This window comes from Cephus cinctus, unplaced genomic scaffold (genome assembly GCF_000341935.2).
Source record: "Cephus cinctus unplaced genomic scaffold, Ccin1 Ccin1_scaffold1150, whole genome shotgun sequence".
Lineage (NCBI taxonomy): Eukaryota > Metazoa > Arthropoda > Insecta > Hymenoptera > Cephidae > Cephus > Cephus cinctus.
Window position 1 is genome coordinate 70024 of NW_014333644.1, and position 13881 is coordinate 83904.

The window sequence follows — 13881 nt, forward strand, 5'->3', positions numbered from 1 at the left end:
CGGGCATGTTACTCATATTATTACGATACGTTATTACGTATTTCTCCATATATCATTCTTTTTTGTTTTATACAAATCCTACGTCAAGACGTATCCGTCATACTCTGTCACGATTTATTCCTTTCAACGATATAAACCGCCTCGACTTATGCGGGATTGGTTTCGCTCGGCGAGACCTGAGATTGTATTTTTTTTTTTTTTTCCCTATACTTTCGTTTCGCCAACGAAATTTGACAATTTACTAGTTATATATAAATATATATAGCAGTGCTCCGTAAGAGGAATTCACTTAGATTCGAAATTTGTATACGAATCAATACATTCTTATGAAAAAAAACCCCGTCAATTTGAAAATTTTCCCTTCTAATGAGATATAAGAAAACGTGAGTGAGACAAAGTGAAAGATATTGTAAAAGAGAGCATTGAAACAGACATGAAAACATGGCCAAATGAACATTTTCAATTCGTACACGACGAAATTCAAAATATTTTCCTGTTTCGTTTATTCTATTATATAAAATGGGACCGTAAAGTACTAACAGAGGAAATGTTTTTTCTTGTTCTATCACGATACAACGGAAACGATCTTGTTATCACAATCGTATTAACCAGATAGCCAGCCCCTTCTCCTGATTTACATTTATCTCAAGGCGAATCATTCGAAGCAACCGTAACGAGTACCTGATTTTTCTCTTTCTCGAATAAGCCCTCACTCGCAACCCATTTAAATGTAAAATTCATAATTAAAGATTTCTTTTAAAACACGATTTGTGATGAGATCGGCAGAATTTTTCAATTTTCTTTTAACGGGAATGAAGGACAGACTCAGAAGGCGCAACAGCCTTACTTTTACGTGTTTCGTATTTTTCCTGGCACGTAGTTCTTGTCTATTACAGGCTCTTGCAAAAACATATGCAGGCATCGTTCATTTTGAGCTAAAGGATGTCCAGCAATTCTGTAATGCAGAAAAAATGTATAATAAAAATTTCATTGGTAAGAAATTATGTAGAGTATTCAATTTCTTCAATCAATTATGAACAATAGATCATAGGCCAATTAGATACTCACTTGTTCACAAAAAGTTCCAAACCCTTCCTGCGATCCTCTATAAAATCTTCTTCGAATATACCATCATCTCCTCTGAAAGGCATTTGTCGTTTCCATGCTTTCCCTGGTAGAGGTGGTACAACAATCTACAAAATAATGATAGACCATTAACTAAGAAAATACACCAAACTATTATCTATACGTACTATGTCTATAATTATATTAGTATATACTAAACACAGGATATCATAAAATATACTAATACTATTTAACTTGTTTTTTTATTATATAAATTTAAAGACTCACCTTGCTATCTCGTTCCAATTCATTTCTCAACCATTCAAAATCACTATATCGTCTTCGCACACTAGATTCCTTAACTTTGAACACAGGTAAGTTAGTCTGAAACAGATTGTAGTAATGGTCTTAGTTTTACAATCATTAGGATTTATTAATGAAGGTCAAGTATTCACTGCTGTGTTCAGAAGCCACATGACTGCTATTACTCTTATAACGTCTGTCCATGTGCCAGCAGCTTCGTTTAGAAAATATAAAACTGATTCTACACATATATATACACCCTAATAATATTCATCTTCTTTACTAGCAATATTGTATGCAAACAATAGTAAATTCTTATTTGACACTGTTCCAATAACAATGTTCTAAAAGATATACATAGGAATTATATTTATACTGAATTATAAATTTTGCCGAAAAAAGTGACTAACAGAGGTGTAATTTAAGTACTATAATGATCTGTCACTGATGAAGAGTCATTATGTTAAACAAAGTAATGATTATAAGTAAAGAAATAGATTTAATCTAGTTCGTGCCAAATTCTCCTTTGAAAAATTTAAATCATATAATAAAACAATGGCAATTTCCAAAATGTCATAGTGAAAAACGGATAAAGGAAATTTCAAAAGAGATTTTTGAATAAATTACGCTATACTTCTGCAATGATTCTCATTCACCATGAGATAAGCAATGATATCCTCGTAAATTCCAGTTATTCTAAAGTATCACCAATAACTAGGTATTTCCGAGAAAAATTGAGAGATTCTAGAAAAGTTCATGGCATAATGGAAAGAGTTGAGTAATCGACCTACCCTCATGCGGACTTCATAATCGGTATAACGTTTCTTGCCAACCCCGTGAGTGATTGGGTTGATCACGTCGATCTCAAGGAAATTGGCAGGCGCTGCGTAGGCGTCATCCAGGGTTTGTTTTTTGACATTAAGGCGTCGTGTAGCATCCACTGTCGTATCCGCCATTATTTCGGTTCACAATTCAGACGATCCACCTACTATGAAGACTTGATAAAAAATGATAACAGGAATCCGGCAAGTGACACCGCACGGCTTGACACATTTGTACTACAGCGCAGTTCTACTACGCAGCTAGGCAGGCGTCACATCTAATATGGCGCCGCGCATTCGTTTACCTTGTCAATATGATTGGTCGGCAAGATACAAAAGTGTGCCTAATCCGTCTGATCACTCTACGAACACGCCATTTTAAATTCTGAACTCTCCTTTGGGATTTTTTATCGTGTTTCACTGTTAATATATAATTATAAGCCTTGAATTGCCTCCCTATATAGCACTTGATATGTCTATCAAATTACCGAAATCCGCTATGAGCCTGAAACAGGTTAATCTCTTTTTTAGGAAACCTGAATTACTTTTATAATACGACGTAACCTATATGACGAACAATTGCAGTTTATGGTCTATCAAGATGTGCTGAAGCTCTACAGAAATATTATGAGAAGTATAAGACAAGTTCCTGACAAAACAGACAGAGAATATTTGCGGGACTGGGCCAGAAGAGACTTTAGAGCTAACAGAAACGTTACTGACGAAGTGAGTACTTGCCGGAGTGATAGACGTCGCATACTAACTTATGCCACTATCTCATTTTACAGTTTGCCATCAAATCCCTGATAGTGCACGGAGAGAATTCGCTGCGTGAGCTCAGAAGAAATCTCAAGTTGACCAAGTGATGTTAAGTTCCTCTTTTTTTTAGACAATACAAAAAGGCCACTTTGTAAATGATACATTATATGAAATATATACACATAGTCTTGTAAACTATAGTAATTTATTTACAAGCGCGTATACAAGACTCACGCCGAGTAGCACAGTACCGGCACATGTTATCGTTAGGGCGATTGCGTGTCGTACACTTTTGTGACGTACTCTTGAACGCAAGAGATATTGTGTCAAAGTGGTCGTAATATTCTGTCCATCGGAATAAAAACAGGGCACGACGTTCACAATCGCCAATCCAGCTGAGAAGACAGTTATATACTTGCATAGCAATGCCAAAGATTCCGGTAGTTCTGAACTCAGGAAAGAATATTTTGGAATCCAATCGGATACATCAACCGTTCGCGAAATATCTCCTGGATAGCCAAAGAATAGTACATCCTTTCCGTTTCTTCTTTTTATCTGTACTACCTATAAGCAAAAGAATGAGTCATTGTAAATGCTCCATCTTGAGGTAGTTTTTTGGCGGTATAATTTTTTCTATATTACTTTAGTGATATTGTCTAAAGACGGCCTCATGCAATGCGTGTCACGTGGTGTACAATGGAAATTCATTTGACAGAATCGTTGTGAACCTTCCACTATTACACGTGCAGGGAGGCAAGAATGGAGTGGCAGTTGTAATGGTGCAGCTTGTGGTCCTTCTATGTATTCGAAACACAAACTCCCACGAACTTCACTATCAGCACTGCAGCAATTAATGGCACTGTTGGACGTCTGTCTTGCCGGAACGGTTTCATCGTGTTCCTATGAGGGTTTTAACGTAATATCATTTACCAGAAAAATTATTAAGTATTTGAAATGTTACCTGAATAAGATATTGCGCGATACAGTATCCAGGTGTCGGTTGCCGAATAGCTTCCAAAATGCAATTGTACCAATCATTTCCATCCTCTATAGAACAATGATTTAGCTGATATATCGTGTCTTGGTGTAGAAGACCTGATGGTCCCAGAAGAGGCGAATTCTGTTCATAGAACAGACTGTTCAACTTCCCAGAATATACTAGATGAAGGAATTAACATAGAACAAAGTAATACTATGTCTAAATAACAAAGATGATCACAGATTGTTACTCATGACAAAGTATTACAATAACGATGAAGAAGAAAGATCAGGAATACATTCAGAAACTTTAATAAAGTGTAATCTGGTATCGTTGTATGTTTCTCGTAATAATGCTGGTAAAGAAAGATGTAATGTGATAAAATTATCCAGAGTAAGGTTTCTGAATGCACCTCAGTAAATGAAATAATGAATATGATAATCTAGTAACTTACAGGTGATATAGCCTTTACTGAAACACCTTGACCAACTGTGAATAATGGGGACCACAGAAACGTAGTCAATATCAACGTTATAGCTGCTCCAATAGCTAATACAATGTTGTGCCAAATTCCAGCACACAGAACTCTTAGCTGGTTACGTACTGGTAAAGTAGCAAGTTGTTCTGAGCTAATATATGTAAAAGCAAATGGGATGATGAAAGCTACTTGTAAGCCCAATCCAAATAGTTGAACATCCTCTCTAGCAGCAGCCAATGCATGTCCCAGTTCATGGACAATACTACATACAGCAAATGTAATCGCATAATAACCAATTTCATTAAGTGGTAAATTTACACCAGGTAGCTGCATAGTAAAAAAAAAACAAATAATAATTATCCATTGTGATAAGTATAATAAATAAAAGAATGACAATCAATACCATTGGTTCCAATACATGAACCGATTCAGATCCAGATGAACCATTGAACCAAGCATCTATTGTTGTTTTAACCACAAGAAACAAAGCAACAGGAAGAAGAATAATGCTTATTATTACACCAGCATTAAACCAAGCAGACCAAAATCTTGATCGCTCCATTCCCCATCGTACTATAGTTCGATTAAAAGCAGTTGTAAACCATTTTACTCGCAGGACTTGAATCTCCAAGCCTGTATTCTTCAGAAAATATAAGTAAGGGTAATGAGAGCACGACTGAAATAGAATCGGACACATTATTGATACTAGCTTACATTATACCGGTAATACGATCATAATATACTAAAAAAAGAATTATTTCTCACCCTAAAAAATGTATCAAAGAAGAATAATGAACAGTGAATAAGACCAATAGCTATTAGAACGTTCAGACCATCCATGTTTAAGATCTCTATAAAACGTAAAGGGCAAATTTCCAAACAAACATGAAAAGTATCTATTTACAAAAAGTATTCTTGTCGTTGGGTTATGTTATGTTATATGCACTGCAGACTTAAAAACATCTTTAATTCATCTGCTAGACACGGGGAGCGCCAGTTGCGTGATGAGATATTTTAATAAAAACTTTAACCTTTTTATAAAGATAAATTACAGCGTACATATTAATAAGTTTCATAATTGCTTGTAGGTATATTACTAATTTTTTTAATTATTAAAGAATAAATAAATTAATGTTAATCAATTTTAATAAAATAAGATATTCATTTTTAAACGTTTAACTCCCATGTGGTCTAGTGGCTAGGATAGCTGGCTTTCACCCAGCAGGCCCGGGTTCGATTCCCGGCATGGGAAGTTTTTATAAATATTGATTTTCTTATTATTATTTTGATTTTATATTAATTTATTATTCATTTTGATTATTGGAAAGTTGATCAAAACCTTTCATTCTTATTTGCATTTACTAAAAAATTGTTAATTGCAAAAAATGAATCTATACCAATCGGTTGAATTTCTAGTACTTTATATAAACTTACAACATAAAAAATAAAACTACTTTCTAACTATCATATAACGTTCCCGTACCTTTTCTTAATTTATGATCTCTTTCATGTATGCCATATAAGATAAGAATATTCGAGAGAATAGTCAAATTCAATTCCATCCGGGTCATTCGATGCCCCACCAAGAAGAATTGCACATGACTCAAAATTAGGTTTACCAGGAGGAACGTTTCGTCAACAAAGTGAAGAAACGACCTAAAAAGAAATTGAGAAAAAACATATAAAAACAGAAAAAGGGAAAAGGAGCGCCAGCGAGTATAAGAGCAAAGAAGTAAACGATGATGGGCAGAAGGACAGTCAGGCACATGAGCGAGGGAGAGAAGGCTGCTTGGGATATCAAGACAGGCAGAGAAGGCAACAAAATCAAAGGTGGGGATTCGAAGCTTAGCACACTCCAGTCGTAATCTGAAATCAGCGTGGGCAGCAGGCGGCCTGGCAGTTTCACTACACATAACAGAAGATTCACGCGCGTATTAATTCACGCAATTCCCGTAGCTGTTACCATATGGAAAGCGTGAATTGATTATCCCAGTGAACGATCGTTGCATTTGTATTCCCATTGTGACAACTCCGATGAACATTCGTGGCATTGAACGTCCATGCAGCCTTGGGAGAGAGCAGCTGCCGGTGAGAATGCTAAGCACCAGGAGACCAATCCGTTTCTGGTCCTTCTACCAGTGGCTCTGGGCCTTTTGGCGATGTGGAGCGTTAACAGGGTCTGGTGGTTCAACGGTGGCCAGGGTAACACAGGGATTCCTAGCACAGCTGTAAGCAGAAGACGCAGATGGCGACCTCTTGCTTATCCTAGACGACCTCCGACCCTAACTTGCCTGAACAGGGATCTCGAGGAGGTCGGGAGCCATGAAACTTCCACCAAGAAGGTATAACTACAAGGTCAGGTTTTTAGGGATGAAGTATATTGAAAATATGTTGATAAATAAAGCATTAGAAAAATTGGATTAATATTGGATTTGTTTGAACAAATTTGTTATTCAATTTGCAAAAATTAGGTACTTTGATAAATAATTTAATTGGAAAAACTTCAAAGGAACTTGTTTGTTTGTATCGTAGGGTTATAACAATTCTCTTTACAGAGTTTTGATATTGTGTCTCACTCCATACAGCACAAAACATTCAGATTTATTTTTGAAATATTACTGAAACATATCAATCTGCTTATTACGTTTCAGCAATGTTTCAAAACCCAAATAAATTGTTTGTGCTGTATGGGACGTTTATATCAGAAAGGGCACTTTACGAGTTTTCATTATAACATCTGTACAATTCTGTAGGATATTTATGAACGCTGACTGTACGGCTGTTAAGAGATTTAATGAATTGAATATTAATTTGGCCTACTCTACGTCTTTTTAAACAGTAAATTCGTTATACTATTCGTTAGAATGCTCTCTACTCATGTTTTAATATTTCGTGTATTCGATTCAACTAAATTTTTAGCTTACATCAACTCTCATCTCCGTGAAAGAATTGTATATAAGAAAAAATTTGTTTACATTTTCTTTTAAAAATTAGACATGGCAGATGGAAAAACACTAGCAGAATACGTACACATATACATATGGAGAGCAACTGATTAAGCTATTGACTGTACAACATGGCACGTGATAAGATACAAAGCGTGAAAGCTACTTCCGGTTACCATACAAAACTATTGTTAGCTAAATAAGAAGTAAAGTTGACTGATTCTTTGGTAAATAAGACACCAACAAAAATTATGAGCTGATCAATCACATGAAGTCATTCAATGGCACTGCTTTTTCTTAATTATTTTCAACGATACAAAACATTTTCAAACTTAACTGAGAATTTCATGAAGAACACGTATAATCTCGTAAATTGATGTTGTTAGGTAGGCGTTATGTGTAAACGATATTGTAAGCTGATTTTCATCGCTTACACAATATACTCTGCTTATAGAAAACTATAGAGTAGCATAACTGCACAGAAAGTAATTTTAGCTAAGATAAATCTTATGGGTTAGTATGAAAAACATTTCGAAAACTTTTTCACGCTCCATAAATGACCATGAGCCGGATACCCAACAATGCGTCTGTATATACAGGATGTCCCAGTTTTAATGAATCATTACAATATCTTACAAACCAAAGGTTTAATCGAAAATAGTTTCTTATAAAAATGGCATGGTTTCGAGGGGAAAACGTGGGAAAATATAAGGGAAAATGTAGTATTCAGAATGGCGATGTTACAGCAAGAAAAGCTTTTTTAAAAATATAATCATACATTTTATTCCTTTTTTTTGTTCCTCGATTAAAATCTGTAACTTTTAGAGGAATCATTTGTCGACTATCTCAAAGGTTAATACACTGTTTCCCTCAATTGAAAGGCTAAATTCAATTTCCAATATCCCAGTACAATTGTGCGATATGAGAATCTACGATTTGATACAAACTCATTCCTTTCTCAAAAGTATTTGCATTCTGTGTTGAAAATGAAGCGGAGAAGAGACGTTGAGTCACCCGGTGCATCGTAGGTATCGCTAAAAAATTTCTGTGAGTTAACGTCTCTTTGTTTTATTTTCAGCACATTACTTTTCAGCATATACTTTTGGGGGGAAAAATGAGTTTATATAAGATCGTAGGTACTCGTACCGCACAGTTGCACTGGATATTGGATATTGAATTTAACGTTCCAATTGAGGGAAACAGTGTTAACCTTTGAGTTAGCGGAAAAGTGGTTCCTTGAAAAGTTATAGGTTTTTTAATCAAGGAACTTGCAAAAAAAATAAATGATTCTATTTTAAAATAATCATTTCTTGCTGTAAAGTCACCATTCTAAATACTACATTTGCCCCTAAATTTTAGCCATATTCCTCCCTTGAAACCGTGCTGAAATTTGATGGACCAAAATAGGCACGGTTCGTAAAGTTTCAAAAGATGAAAGAGTTTACGCTGTGTCAATTTTGTATGTATAGCCGTATACCCGTATATAAATGAATAAGATACAGGCATCTTGTTTGTATATGTATAAATTTCTTGTAATTGAAAAGTTTTGATCTATTAAGTTGGCATGTCTGATAACACGAATTTGTCAGTTTGTTGAAACAGCTGATCGATGTTGAGCTTTTTCGTAATGTACAAGAGAGCGTGTAATAGGTATTACGGAGACATTGATTAATCGATTCTCATTACTAAAATTTACAGTGTTTAAATTTTTGTTTCAAGTAATTACAGTGATTACTTAGGTAAATTAACTGGTTTTTTTCTAACTATTCCGTCAATATTTTTTCGGAGTGTGTATCATGTCTGTCGTAACCTATTACGTAAATACTGTGAAGTTAAATGATTTTGTTCTGTTTGTATGAAACGTATTTTCAGATTTCTTAAAGCAATATATAAATATTAGTGAACTTTTTTATAGTAAAATTTATTATTGTAAAATTCCAATATAATGCACTGTTCCAGTCCATTGATATTTATGTAATATTATAACATAGATTATAATGGATAATTACATAACTAATTAATTCACTATACAGGTGACTTCAACAGATACCAAAGAAAGCACAATGCCAGGGGGCCGCCGGAACCCTGGAGGCAGAGGTAACTCTGGAGCTCGAATACAATCAGGTGCAAGCAATAATTCATCAGGAAATGGTAGCGCACCCAGCAATTTGACAACAGGGGTCACTGAAGAAAAGAAATCCGGAGAATCGATTGGCAGTCGACCATTAGCCCCAAAACATGTTCCTATTCCTTCAGTTCCAGTAGACAGCCAATTGATGTTCGAGGCTTTGTCTTTGGCAGTCTCTGCGATAGCAGCTTCTCTTCAACTTCTTAATTTGTATAGGACAGTTTGGTGGTTGCCACAATCATACAATGAATATACAATGGTATTGTATTAAAAAATTATATTTTAAAACTGATTCTGTCTATACTTACTACTGAAAAAGAAATTTTCTTACAGAATTTTTATCTTGTGGACCCATACCTGCTCATATTCATTGCAACGATGCTTGCAAGGCGACTAATTTATGCACTGTTGCGCAGAATGATAGATACTGTCTCACCTGCCCGTTGGTTGCCTGCTGCACAAAGAATAATGAGGTTGCCATTATATTGTAATAAGTACTTAAGAATAATATAATTCATAAATACATACAGCAGGAATGACCTGCTTTTATTGTATTTTCAGGATATTTCTACTCGTGATTGTGATTGGAGTACTTTCTTGGTGTTTATATTACATGAGCGAACGACACAACACGATGAAGGTCTTCTATTTCTGCTATCCGTTCGTATTTTTTTTAAATATAGTTAAATATAGGAAAATCACCTGACATAATGAAGTATCCACGTGTTTTGGTTGTAATTACCACCTCTCGTCAGATTTATCCCATTACTTCCAGAAGTATTTCTGTCTACTTCCTGATGTTTGGTGTGAGCATTGGACCATTCTTCGACATTTCAACAGTGCCGCTTTATGTGAAGGAAGATCGCAAAACAAAATTCCTGCTCGGTAACGCCGTTGAAAGTTATCAACCACCTTGATGTTCCTGACAGCTTGTAAAAGTTGATGAAGAATTTTTCATCCACGTACAGACAAGCCCTTGCACAACTGTTCTCTGAGTGCACCTGCCATCCGAGCTGAAGTGTCCAGCCTACGCTCGGACTTCAATCGCAGACTGAAACGTGCCTTATTCGCATCTTCGGGCACAGCTTACGTCTGCGGAATTGCACCAGTCATCTTTGTGCCGCCTCACCTACACTTTAATGTCACCTGGGTCGTACAACATATCGTGCTCTTCTGGCTTGGAAGGCTAAGCGCCCATTTTGCTCAGGCGTACCCGGTAAGGTAAGAACTATCAAATACATTCATCAGATCATTAATCATCTCAATTTCATGTATTCAAAATCAATGTAATTATTGAAAACTGAATTTCTTTAGGTACTGTGATGTTCTTCATCGTGCTGCACTTCATTTAGGGAAATGGACCAAAGTTGAGGGCCGCAACAACCACATCCCTACGCAAATGTGGAATGATTCAATTCTCTGGCCTCATGGTTCCTTGGTAAAACATAATAAAGAACTGTACCGTTCTGAAGGACTTTGTACTGCAGCTGAACCAGGAAACTCGAGTCATCATAGATTTCATGTAAGATACGAGTGTAAATCAAATAAATTTAGAAACAAACAAGTCTTTTGTCTGACAGTTTGATATGTTTCAGGCTTTATTTAGCAATCCTACTATGCTAATCTGCACCCTCCTGGGATTTCAGCTTCTATTGGTTGCTGTACAGTTGATTATTTTATTAAGGACTATCGAGTGGTACCAGATACTCTCGATGACGCTTCTTTTGGTTACGAATTATTACACTCTCTTCAAGTTAGCCAGAGATTATCTGGTGTGTTGGAAGGTTTACAGGGCCGAACAGATTTTCCAGGAGAAAGCTCAGGCTTCCATAAATAGCGCTGCACAATAGACTGTTGAAAACTCTTTAGCTTGTAAGTATAACTTTGTAGTGTTTTTGATCTTTTTCTACTGCAAAATAAATTATTTCCTATGGATGTCATTGGTATTACTCATTACTTGCCTTTAGGATTTCAGTGAATTTTATACTTTTATTTCAATATATTTTCTCAAAATTATAAAAAATATAGAGACAATAACAAATACATTCTAATAATATATTATTTGGGAATGGTAATCATTTCATGGTGTTAGTTATACCTAACCACATTGAAATATAATCATAATAAATACTATCCGATGTTGTATCGTGTCTATGAAGTAAAACTTTCACGCAAAGTTTTACGTAAATCTTACAAAGTTTAAAAATAATAATGCATTCTATGAATCACATATAAATATAAAAATATTTGATTATAAAATGGCATGACAATTTGTACAAAAAATTTATTTTTAAAAATTTTCTTGTCATGTGATAAAAAATATGAATATAAAATAAATGCAAATGTAATAAATTAAGTCAACAAATTACAAAAAAATTCGCCAATGTAAGCACGTGAAAATAATTGTTTCTTATATACAAATATTATTAGAATATCTTACAATATACTTCAATTAATTATTCAATTTCGCATAGAAATGAAATTCTAATGGATATTTACACTCCCAAACAAATAAGTAGCAGAATGGAGTTTGCACGAGTTTAAATTGTAAAGTAAAAGCTGTTTGCTATTACAAATTTTAGAACGTGCTGATTGAGAAATTTGAGAATCAAAGAGATATCACTAATCTAAAATTTTCGTAAAAGATTACCAACATTTTCTTACAACTTTAACAATACCTCACTAATCTTCGATTCGTCATGTTGTCATCTGAAAAGATTTTTTCATTCGAATGGGTTAACGTACTACATTTAATGGTATTGTCATATTTCGAGGCAACCGAGCTGTCAATGATTCTGCCAAATTTTGTGGAAGTTCGTGCCATACATATTTTCCAATGATAGGAACTTCTTCTAATGGCGGTCTGAATGATACTAAAAGTGTGAAACAGAGTCCGTCTCCACCTTCACCGCCGCTAAATTCCACGGAGAATAAACCGTGCGGCCTGTGTTGCGCAACATTGTCTCCAAAAATTTCCTAATTGAAAAAGAAATCAAAATAATATAACCATTGGCCTTCTTAGCTTGACAATTAGTTATCACAGATTCGCACTTACCACCATGAATTTGTGTAGTGTCGAGTGAAGATTACGGTTTGGATTTATTTCACATATCGGCAAGTGAAGTGCAGTCTTTTCAGAAATCAAAACATGTAATCTATTCCTGTAATATAGGAAGCTTTTATATAATCAAGTATTAAGGCATGAAGTGATTGTGCATATATAAAATATTACTCACGTAGCTTTTTTTTTAATACAAACAATGAGCCGTAAGTACAGTTTTGTTCTAGGTTTGGTCATTGGTAATAAACAAGGATGCCATGGTGCAGCAATACCTGTTAAATAGTCTCGGCCTCTCTGAATCAATGGAATGATGTCATTTGACCTCAATGAGAGATCTTCAACGTTATTAACCCAACAAGCTTGTAAAGATTCACTGTTAGCTTGTTCCGGAGTCTTTAAAGTTCCTCCAGTTACATGTCCAGTCATAACAAACCGGAACCAAGAACCACTTGCACATTCAACCATTATTAGAGATGTTGGCTCCATTATTAATCCTGTCTCCTCTAAAACTTCACGCTTTACAGCATCTACAAGGTTTTCATTCGGTTCTACCCGACCTGCAGGTAGGTACCATTTCCCTGCACAGGAAGCCTTTGCTTCCTGCATCATTAATACTTCATGATTATTATTAAAGAGTACTGCAGCTACCACATAAGTTACTGTCTTATGGCAGATAGGAATGTAGGTTGAACTGGCAGTAGGCTGGATTCCTTTCGCCTCTAGGAGAAAAAAGAAAAAAAAACTGGAAAGTCTCACATAACTATATAGAAATATCATAGACTCTACCATACTGTCATACTATGGTTACATTGCCAAGCATTCCAATGTCAATATAATATATGACAAATCACATAGTCTGTGAAAAGACAAAATGCAATATAATTGTACAGATTATTTAAAAATATTGCAAACAAATATTAGAATAGCATGTAGCATTCTTATGCTTGAGAGACTACAGAAAGAATTCAAATACAGTTATAAGTAATGACACACGATATGAGTAATGCTATTTTGTGGTCTGAGAAAGAATTATTACTTTATAAATTATAATTTCGTTAAATTATAGTTAATGAAAAATAAAATAAATAGAGATATTAAATAATTACCGATAGCTTCGTTTTGCTGAGCTAAAGTGAAATCACAAAGCTCGTCGCTGTCGCTTAAAATTTGCCCATCCAGGACCAGGCGAATTTTATCTTCGATAGCGTCTGGCATCTTGTCTGCCTTTTTATCTAAGTTCTTAGTTGCAGTCGACCGGTCTTTCCTATGCAATTACAGTTATGAACCATCCATGACTGTTGCGATACTTCGTCACACACACCCCCCCCCCCCCCCGGCCCCC

At 35.2% G+C, this 13881-nt stretch overlaps 5 protein-coding genes and 1 non-coding gene across 16 annotated transcripts in view; 3 read left to right on the forward strand and 3 right to left on the reverse strand.

Moving 5' to 3' along the window:
- Positions 1-65: 65 nt before the first annotated feature.
- Positions 66-2635, reverse strand: LOC107272272 (sorting nexin-12). The gene is made up of 5 exons (XM_015749271.2): positions 2495-2635; positions 2160-2356; positions 1354-1449; positions 1069-1193; positions 66-955 (listed from the first exon to the last, which is right to left on the reverse strand). The coding sequence occupies exons 2-5, from the start codon at positions 2322-2324 to the stop codon at positions 850-852; spliced, it is 492 nt and encodes a 163-aa protein (XP_015604757.1). The 5' UTR covers positions 2325-2356; positions 2495-2635; the 3' UTR covers positions 66-849.
- On the forward strand, positions 2545-3143 carry LOC107272273 (LYR motif-containing protein 2). Its single transcript, XM_015749273.2, has 3 exons — positions 2545-2703; positions 2775-2915; positions 2978-3143. The coding sequence occupies exons 1-3, from the start codon at positions 2662-2664 to the stop codon at positions 3053-3055; spliced, it is 261 nt and encodes an 86-aa protein (XP_015604759.1). The 5' UTR covers positions 2545-2661; the 3' UTR covers positions 3056-3143.
- On the reverse strand, positions 3137-5394 carry LOC107272270 (membrane-bound transcription factor site-2 protease). Its single transcript, XM_015749269.2, has 6 exons — positions 5171-5394; positions 4809-5081; positions 4382-4732; positions 3910-4068; positions 3591-3848; positions 3137-3512 (listed from the first exon to the last, which is right to left on the reverse strand). Exons 1-6 carry the CDS (start codon positions 5243-5245, stop codon positions 3144-3146), a joined length of 1485 nt encoding a protein of 494 aa, XP_015604755.1. The 5' UTR covers positions 5246-5394; the 3' UTR covers positions 3137-3143.
- Positions 5395-5585: 191 nt separating this feature from the next.
- On the forward strand, positions 5586-5657 carry Trnae-uuc. The gene has a single exon. It is a non-coding gene; the product is annotated as a tRNA-Glu (tRNA).
- A 423-nt stretch (positions 5658-6080) lies between these two features.
- On the forward strand, positions 6081-11413 carry LOC107272274 (transmembrane protein 39A). Of its 8 annotated transcripts, none has more exons than XM_015749274.2 (8): positions 6081-6747; positions 9384-9737; positions 9812-9951; positions 10040-10138; positions 10254-10363; positions 10447-10699; positions 10793-11000; positions 11074-11413. In XM_015749274.2, exons 1-8 carry the CDS (start codon positions 6466-6468, stop codon positions 11326-11328), a joined length of 1701 nt encoding a protein of 566 aa, XP_015604760.1. In that variant the 5' UTR covers positions 6081-6465; the 3' UTR covers positions 11329-11413. The 8 variants fall into 8 exon arrangements, with proteins under 8 accessions (XP_015604760.1, XP_015604761.1, XP_015604762.1 ...); XM_015749275.2 differs by having other exon boundaries at positions 10257-10363; XM_015749276.2 differs by having other exon boundaries at positions 6580-6760.
- The window catches only part of LOC107272277 (8-oxo-dGDP phosphatase NUDT18), a 4328-nt gene continuing 1697 nt past the window's right edge, over positions 11251-13881 (reverse strand). Inside the window, exons 1-5 of one of the 4 annotated variants that reach the window (XR_003061154.1) lie at positions 13646-13866; positions 12715-13258; positions 12534-12639; positions 12157-12454; positions 11251-11387 (exon numbers count right to left, since the gene is read on the reverse strand). Coding sequence is in view for 3 of the 4 variants with exons in the window: in XM_015749283.2 (XP_015604769.1) it covers positions 12215-12454; positions 12534-12639; positions 12715-13258; positions 13646-13754 (999 nt within the window). In the remaining variant the exon portion in view is untranslated. Of the gene's footprint in view, positions 11388-11844; positions 12455-12533; positions 12640-12714; positions 13259-13645; positions 13870-13881 lie in introns of those variants that run through there. The other 3 variants (XM_025089606.1, XM_015749283.2, XM_025089605.1) reach the window with 3 other exon arrangements.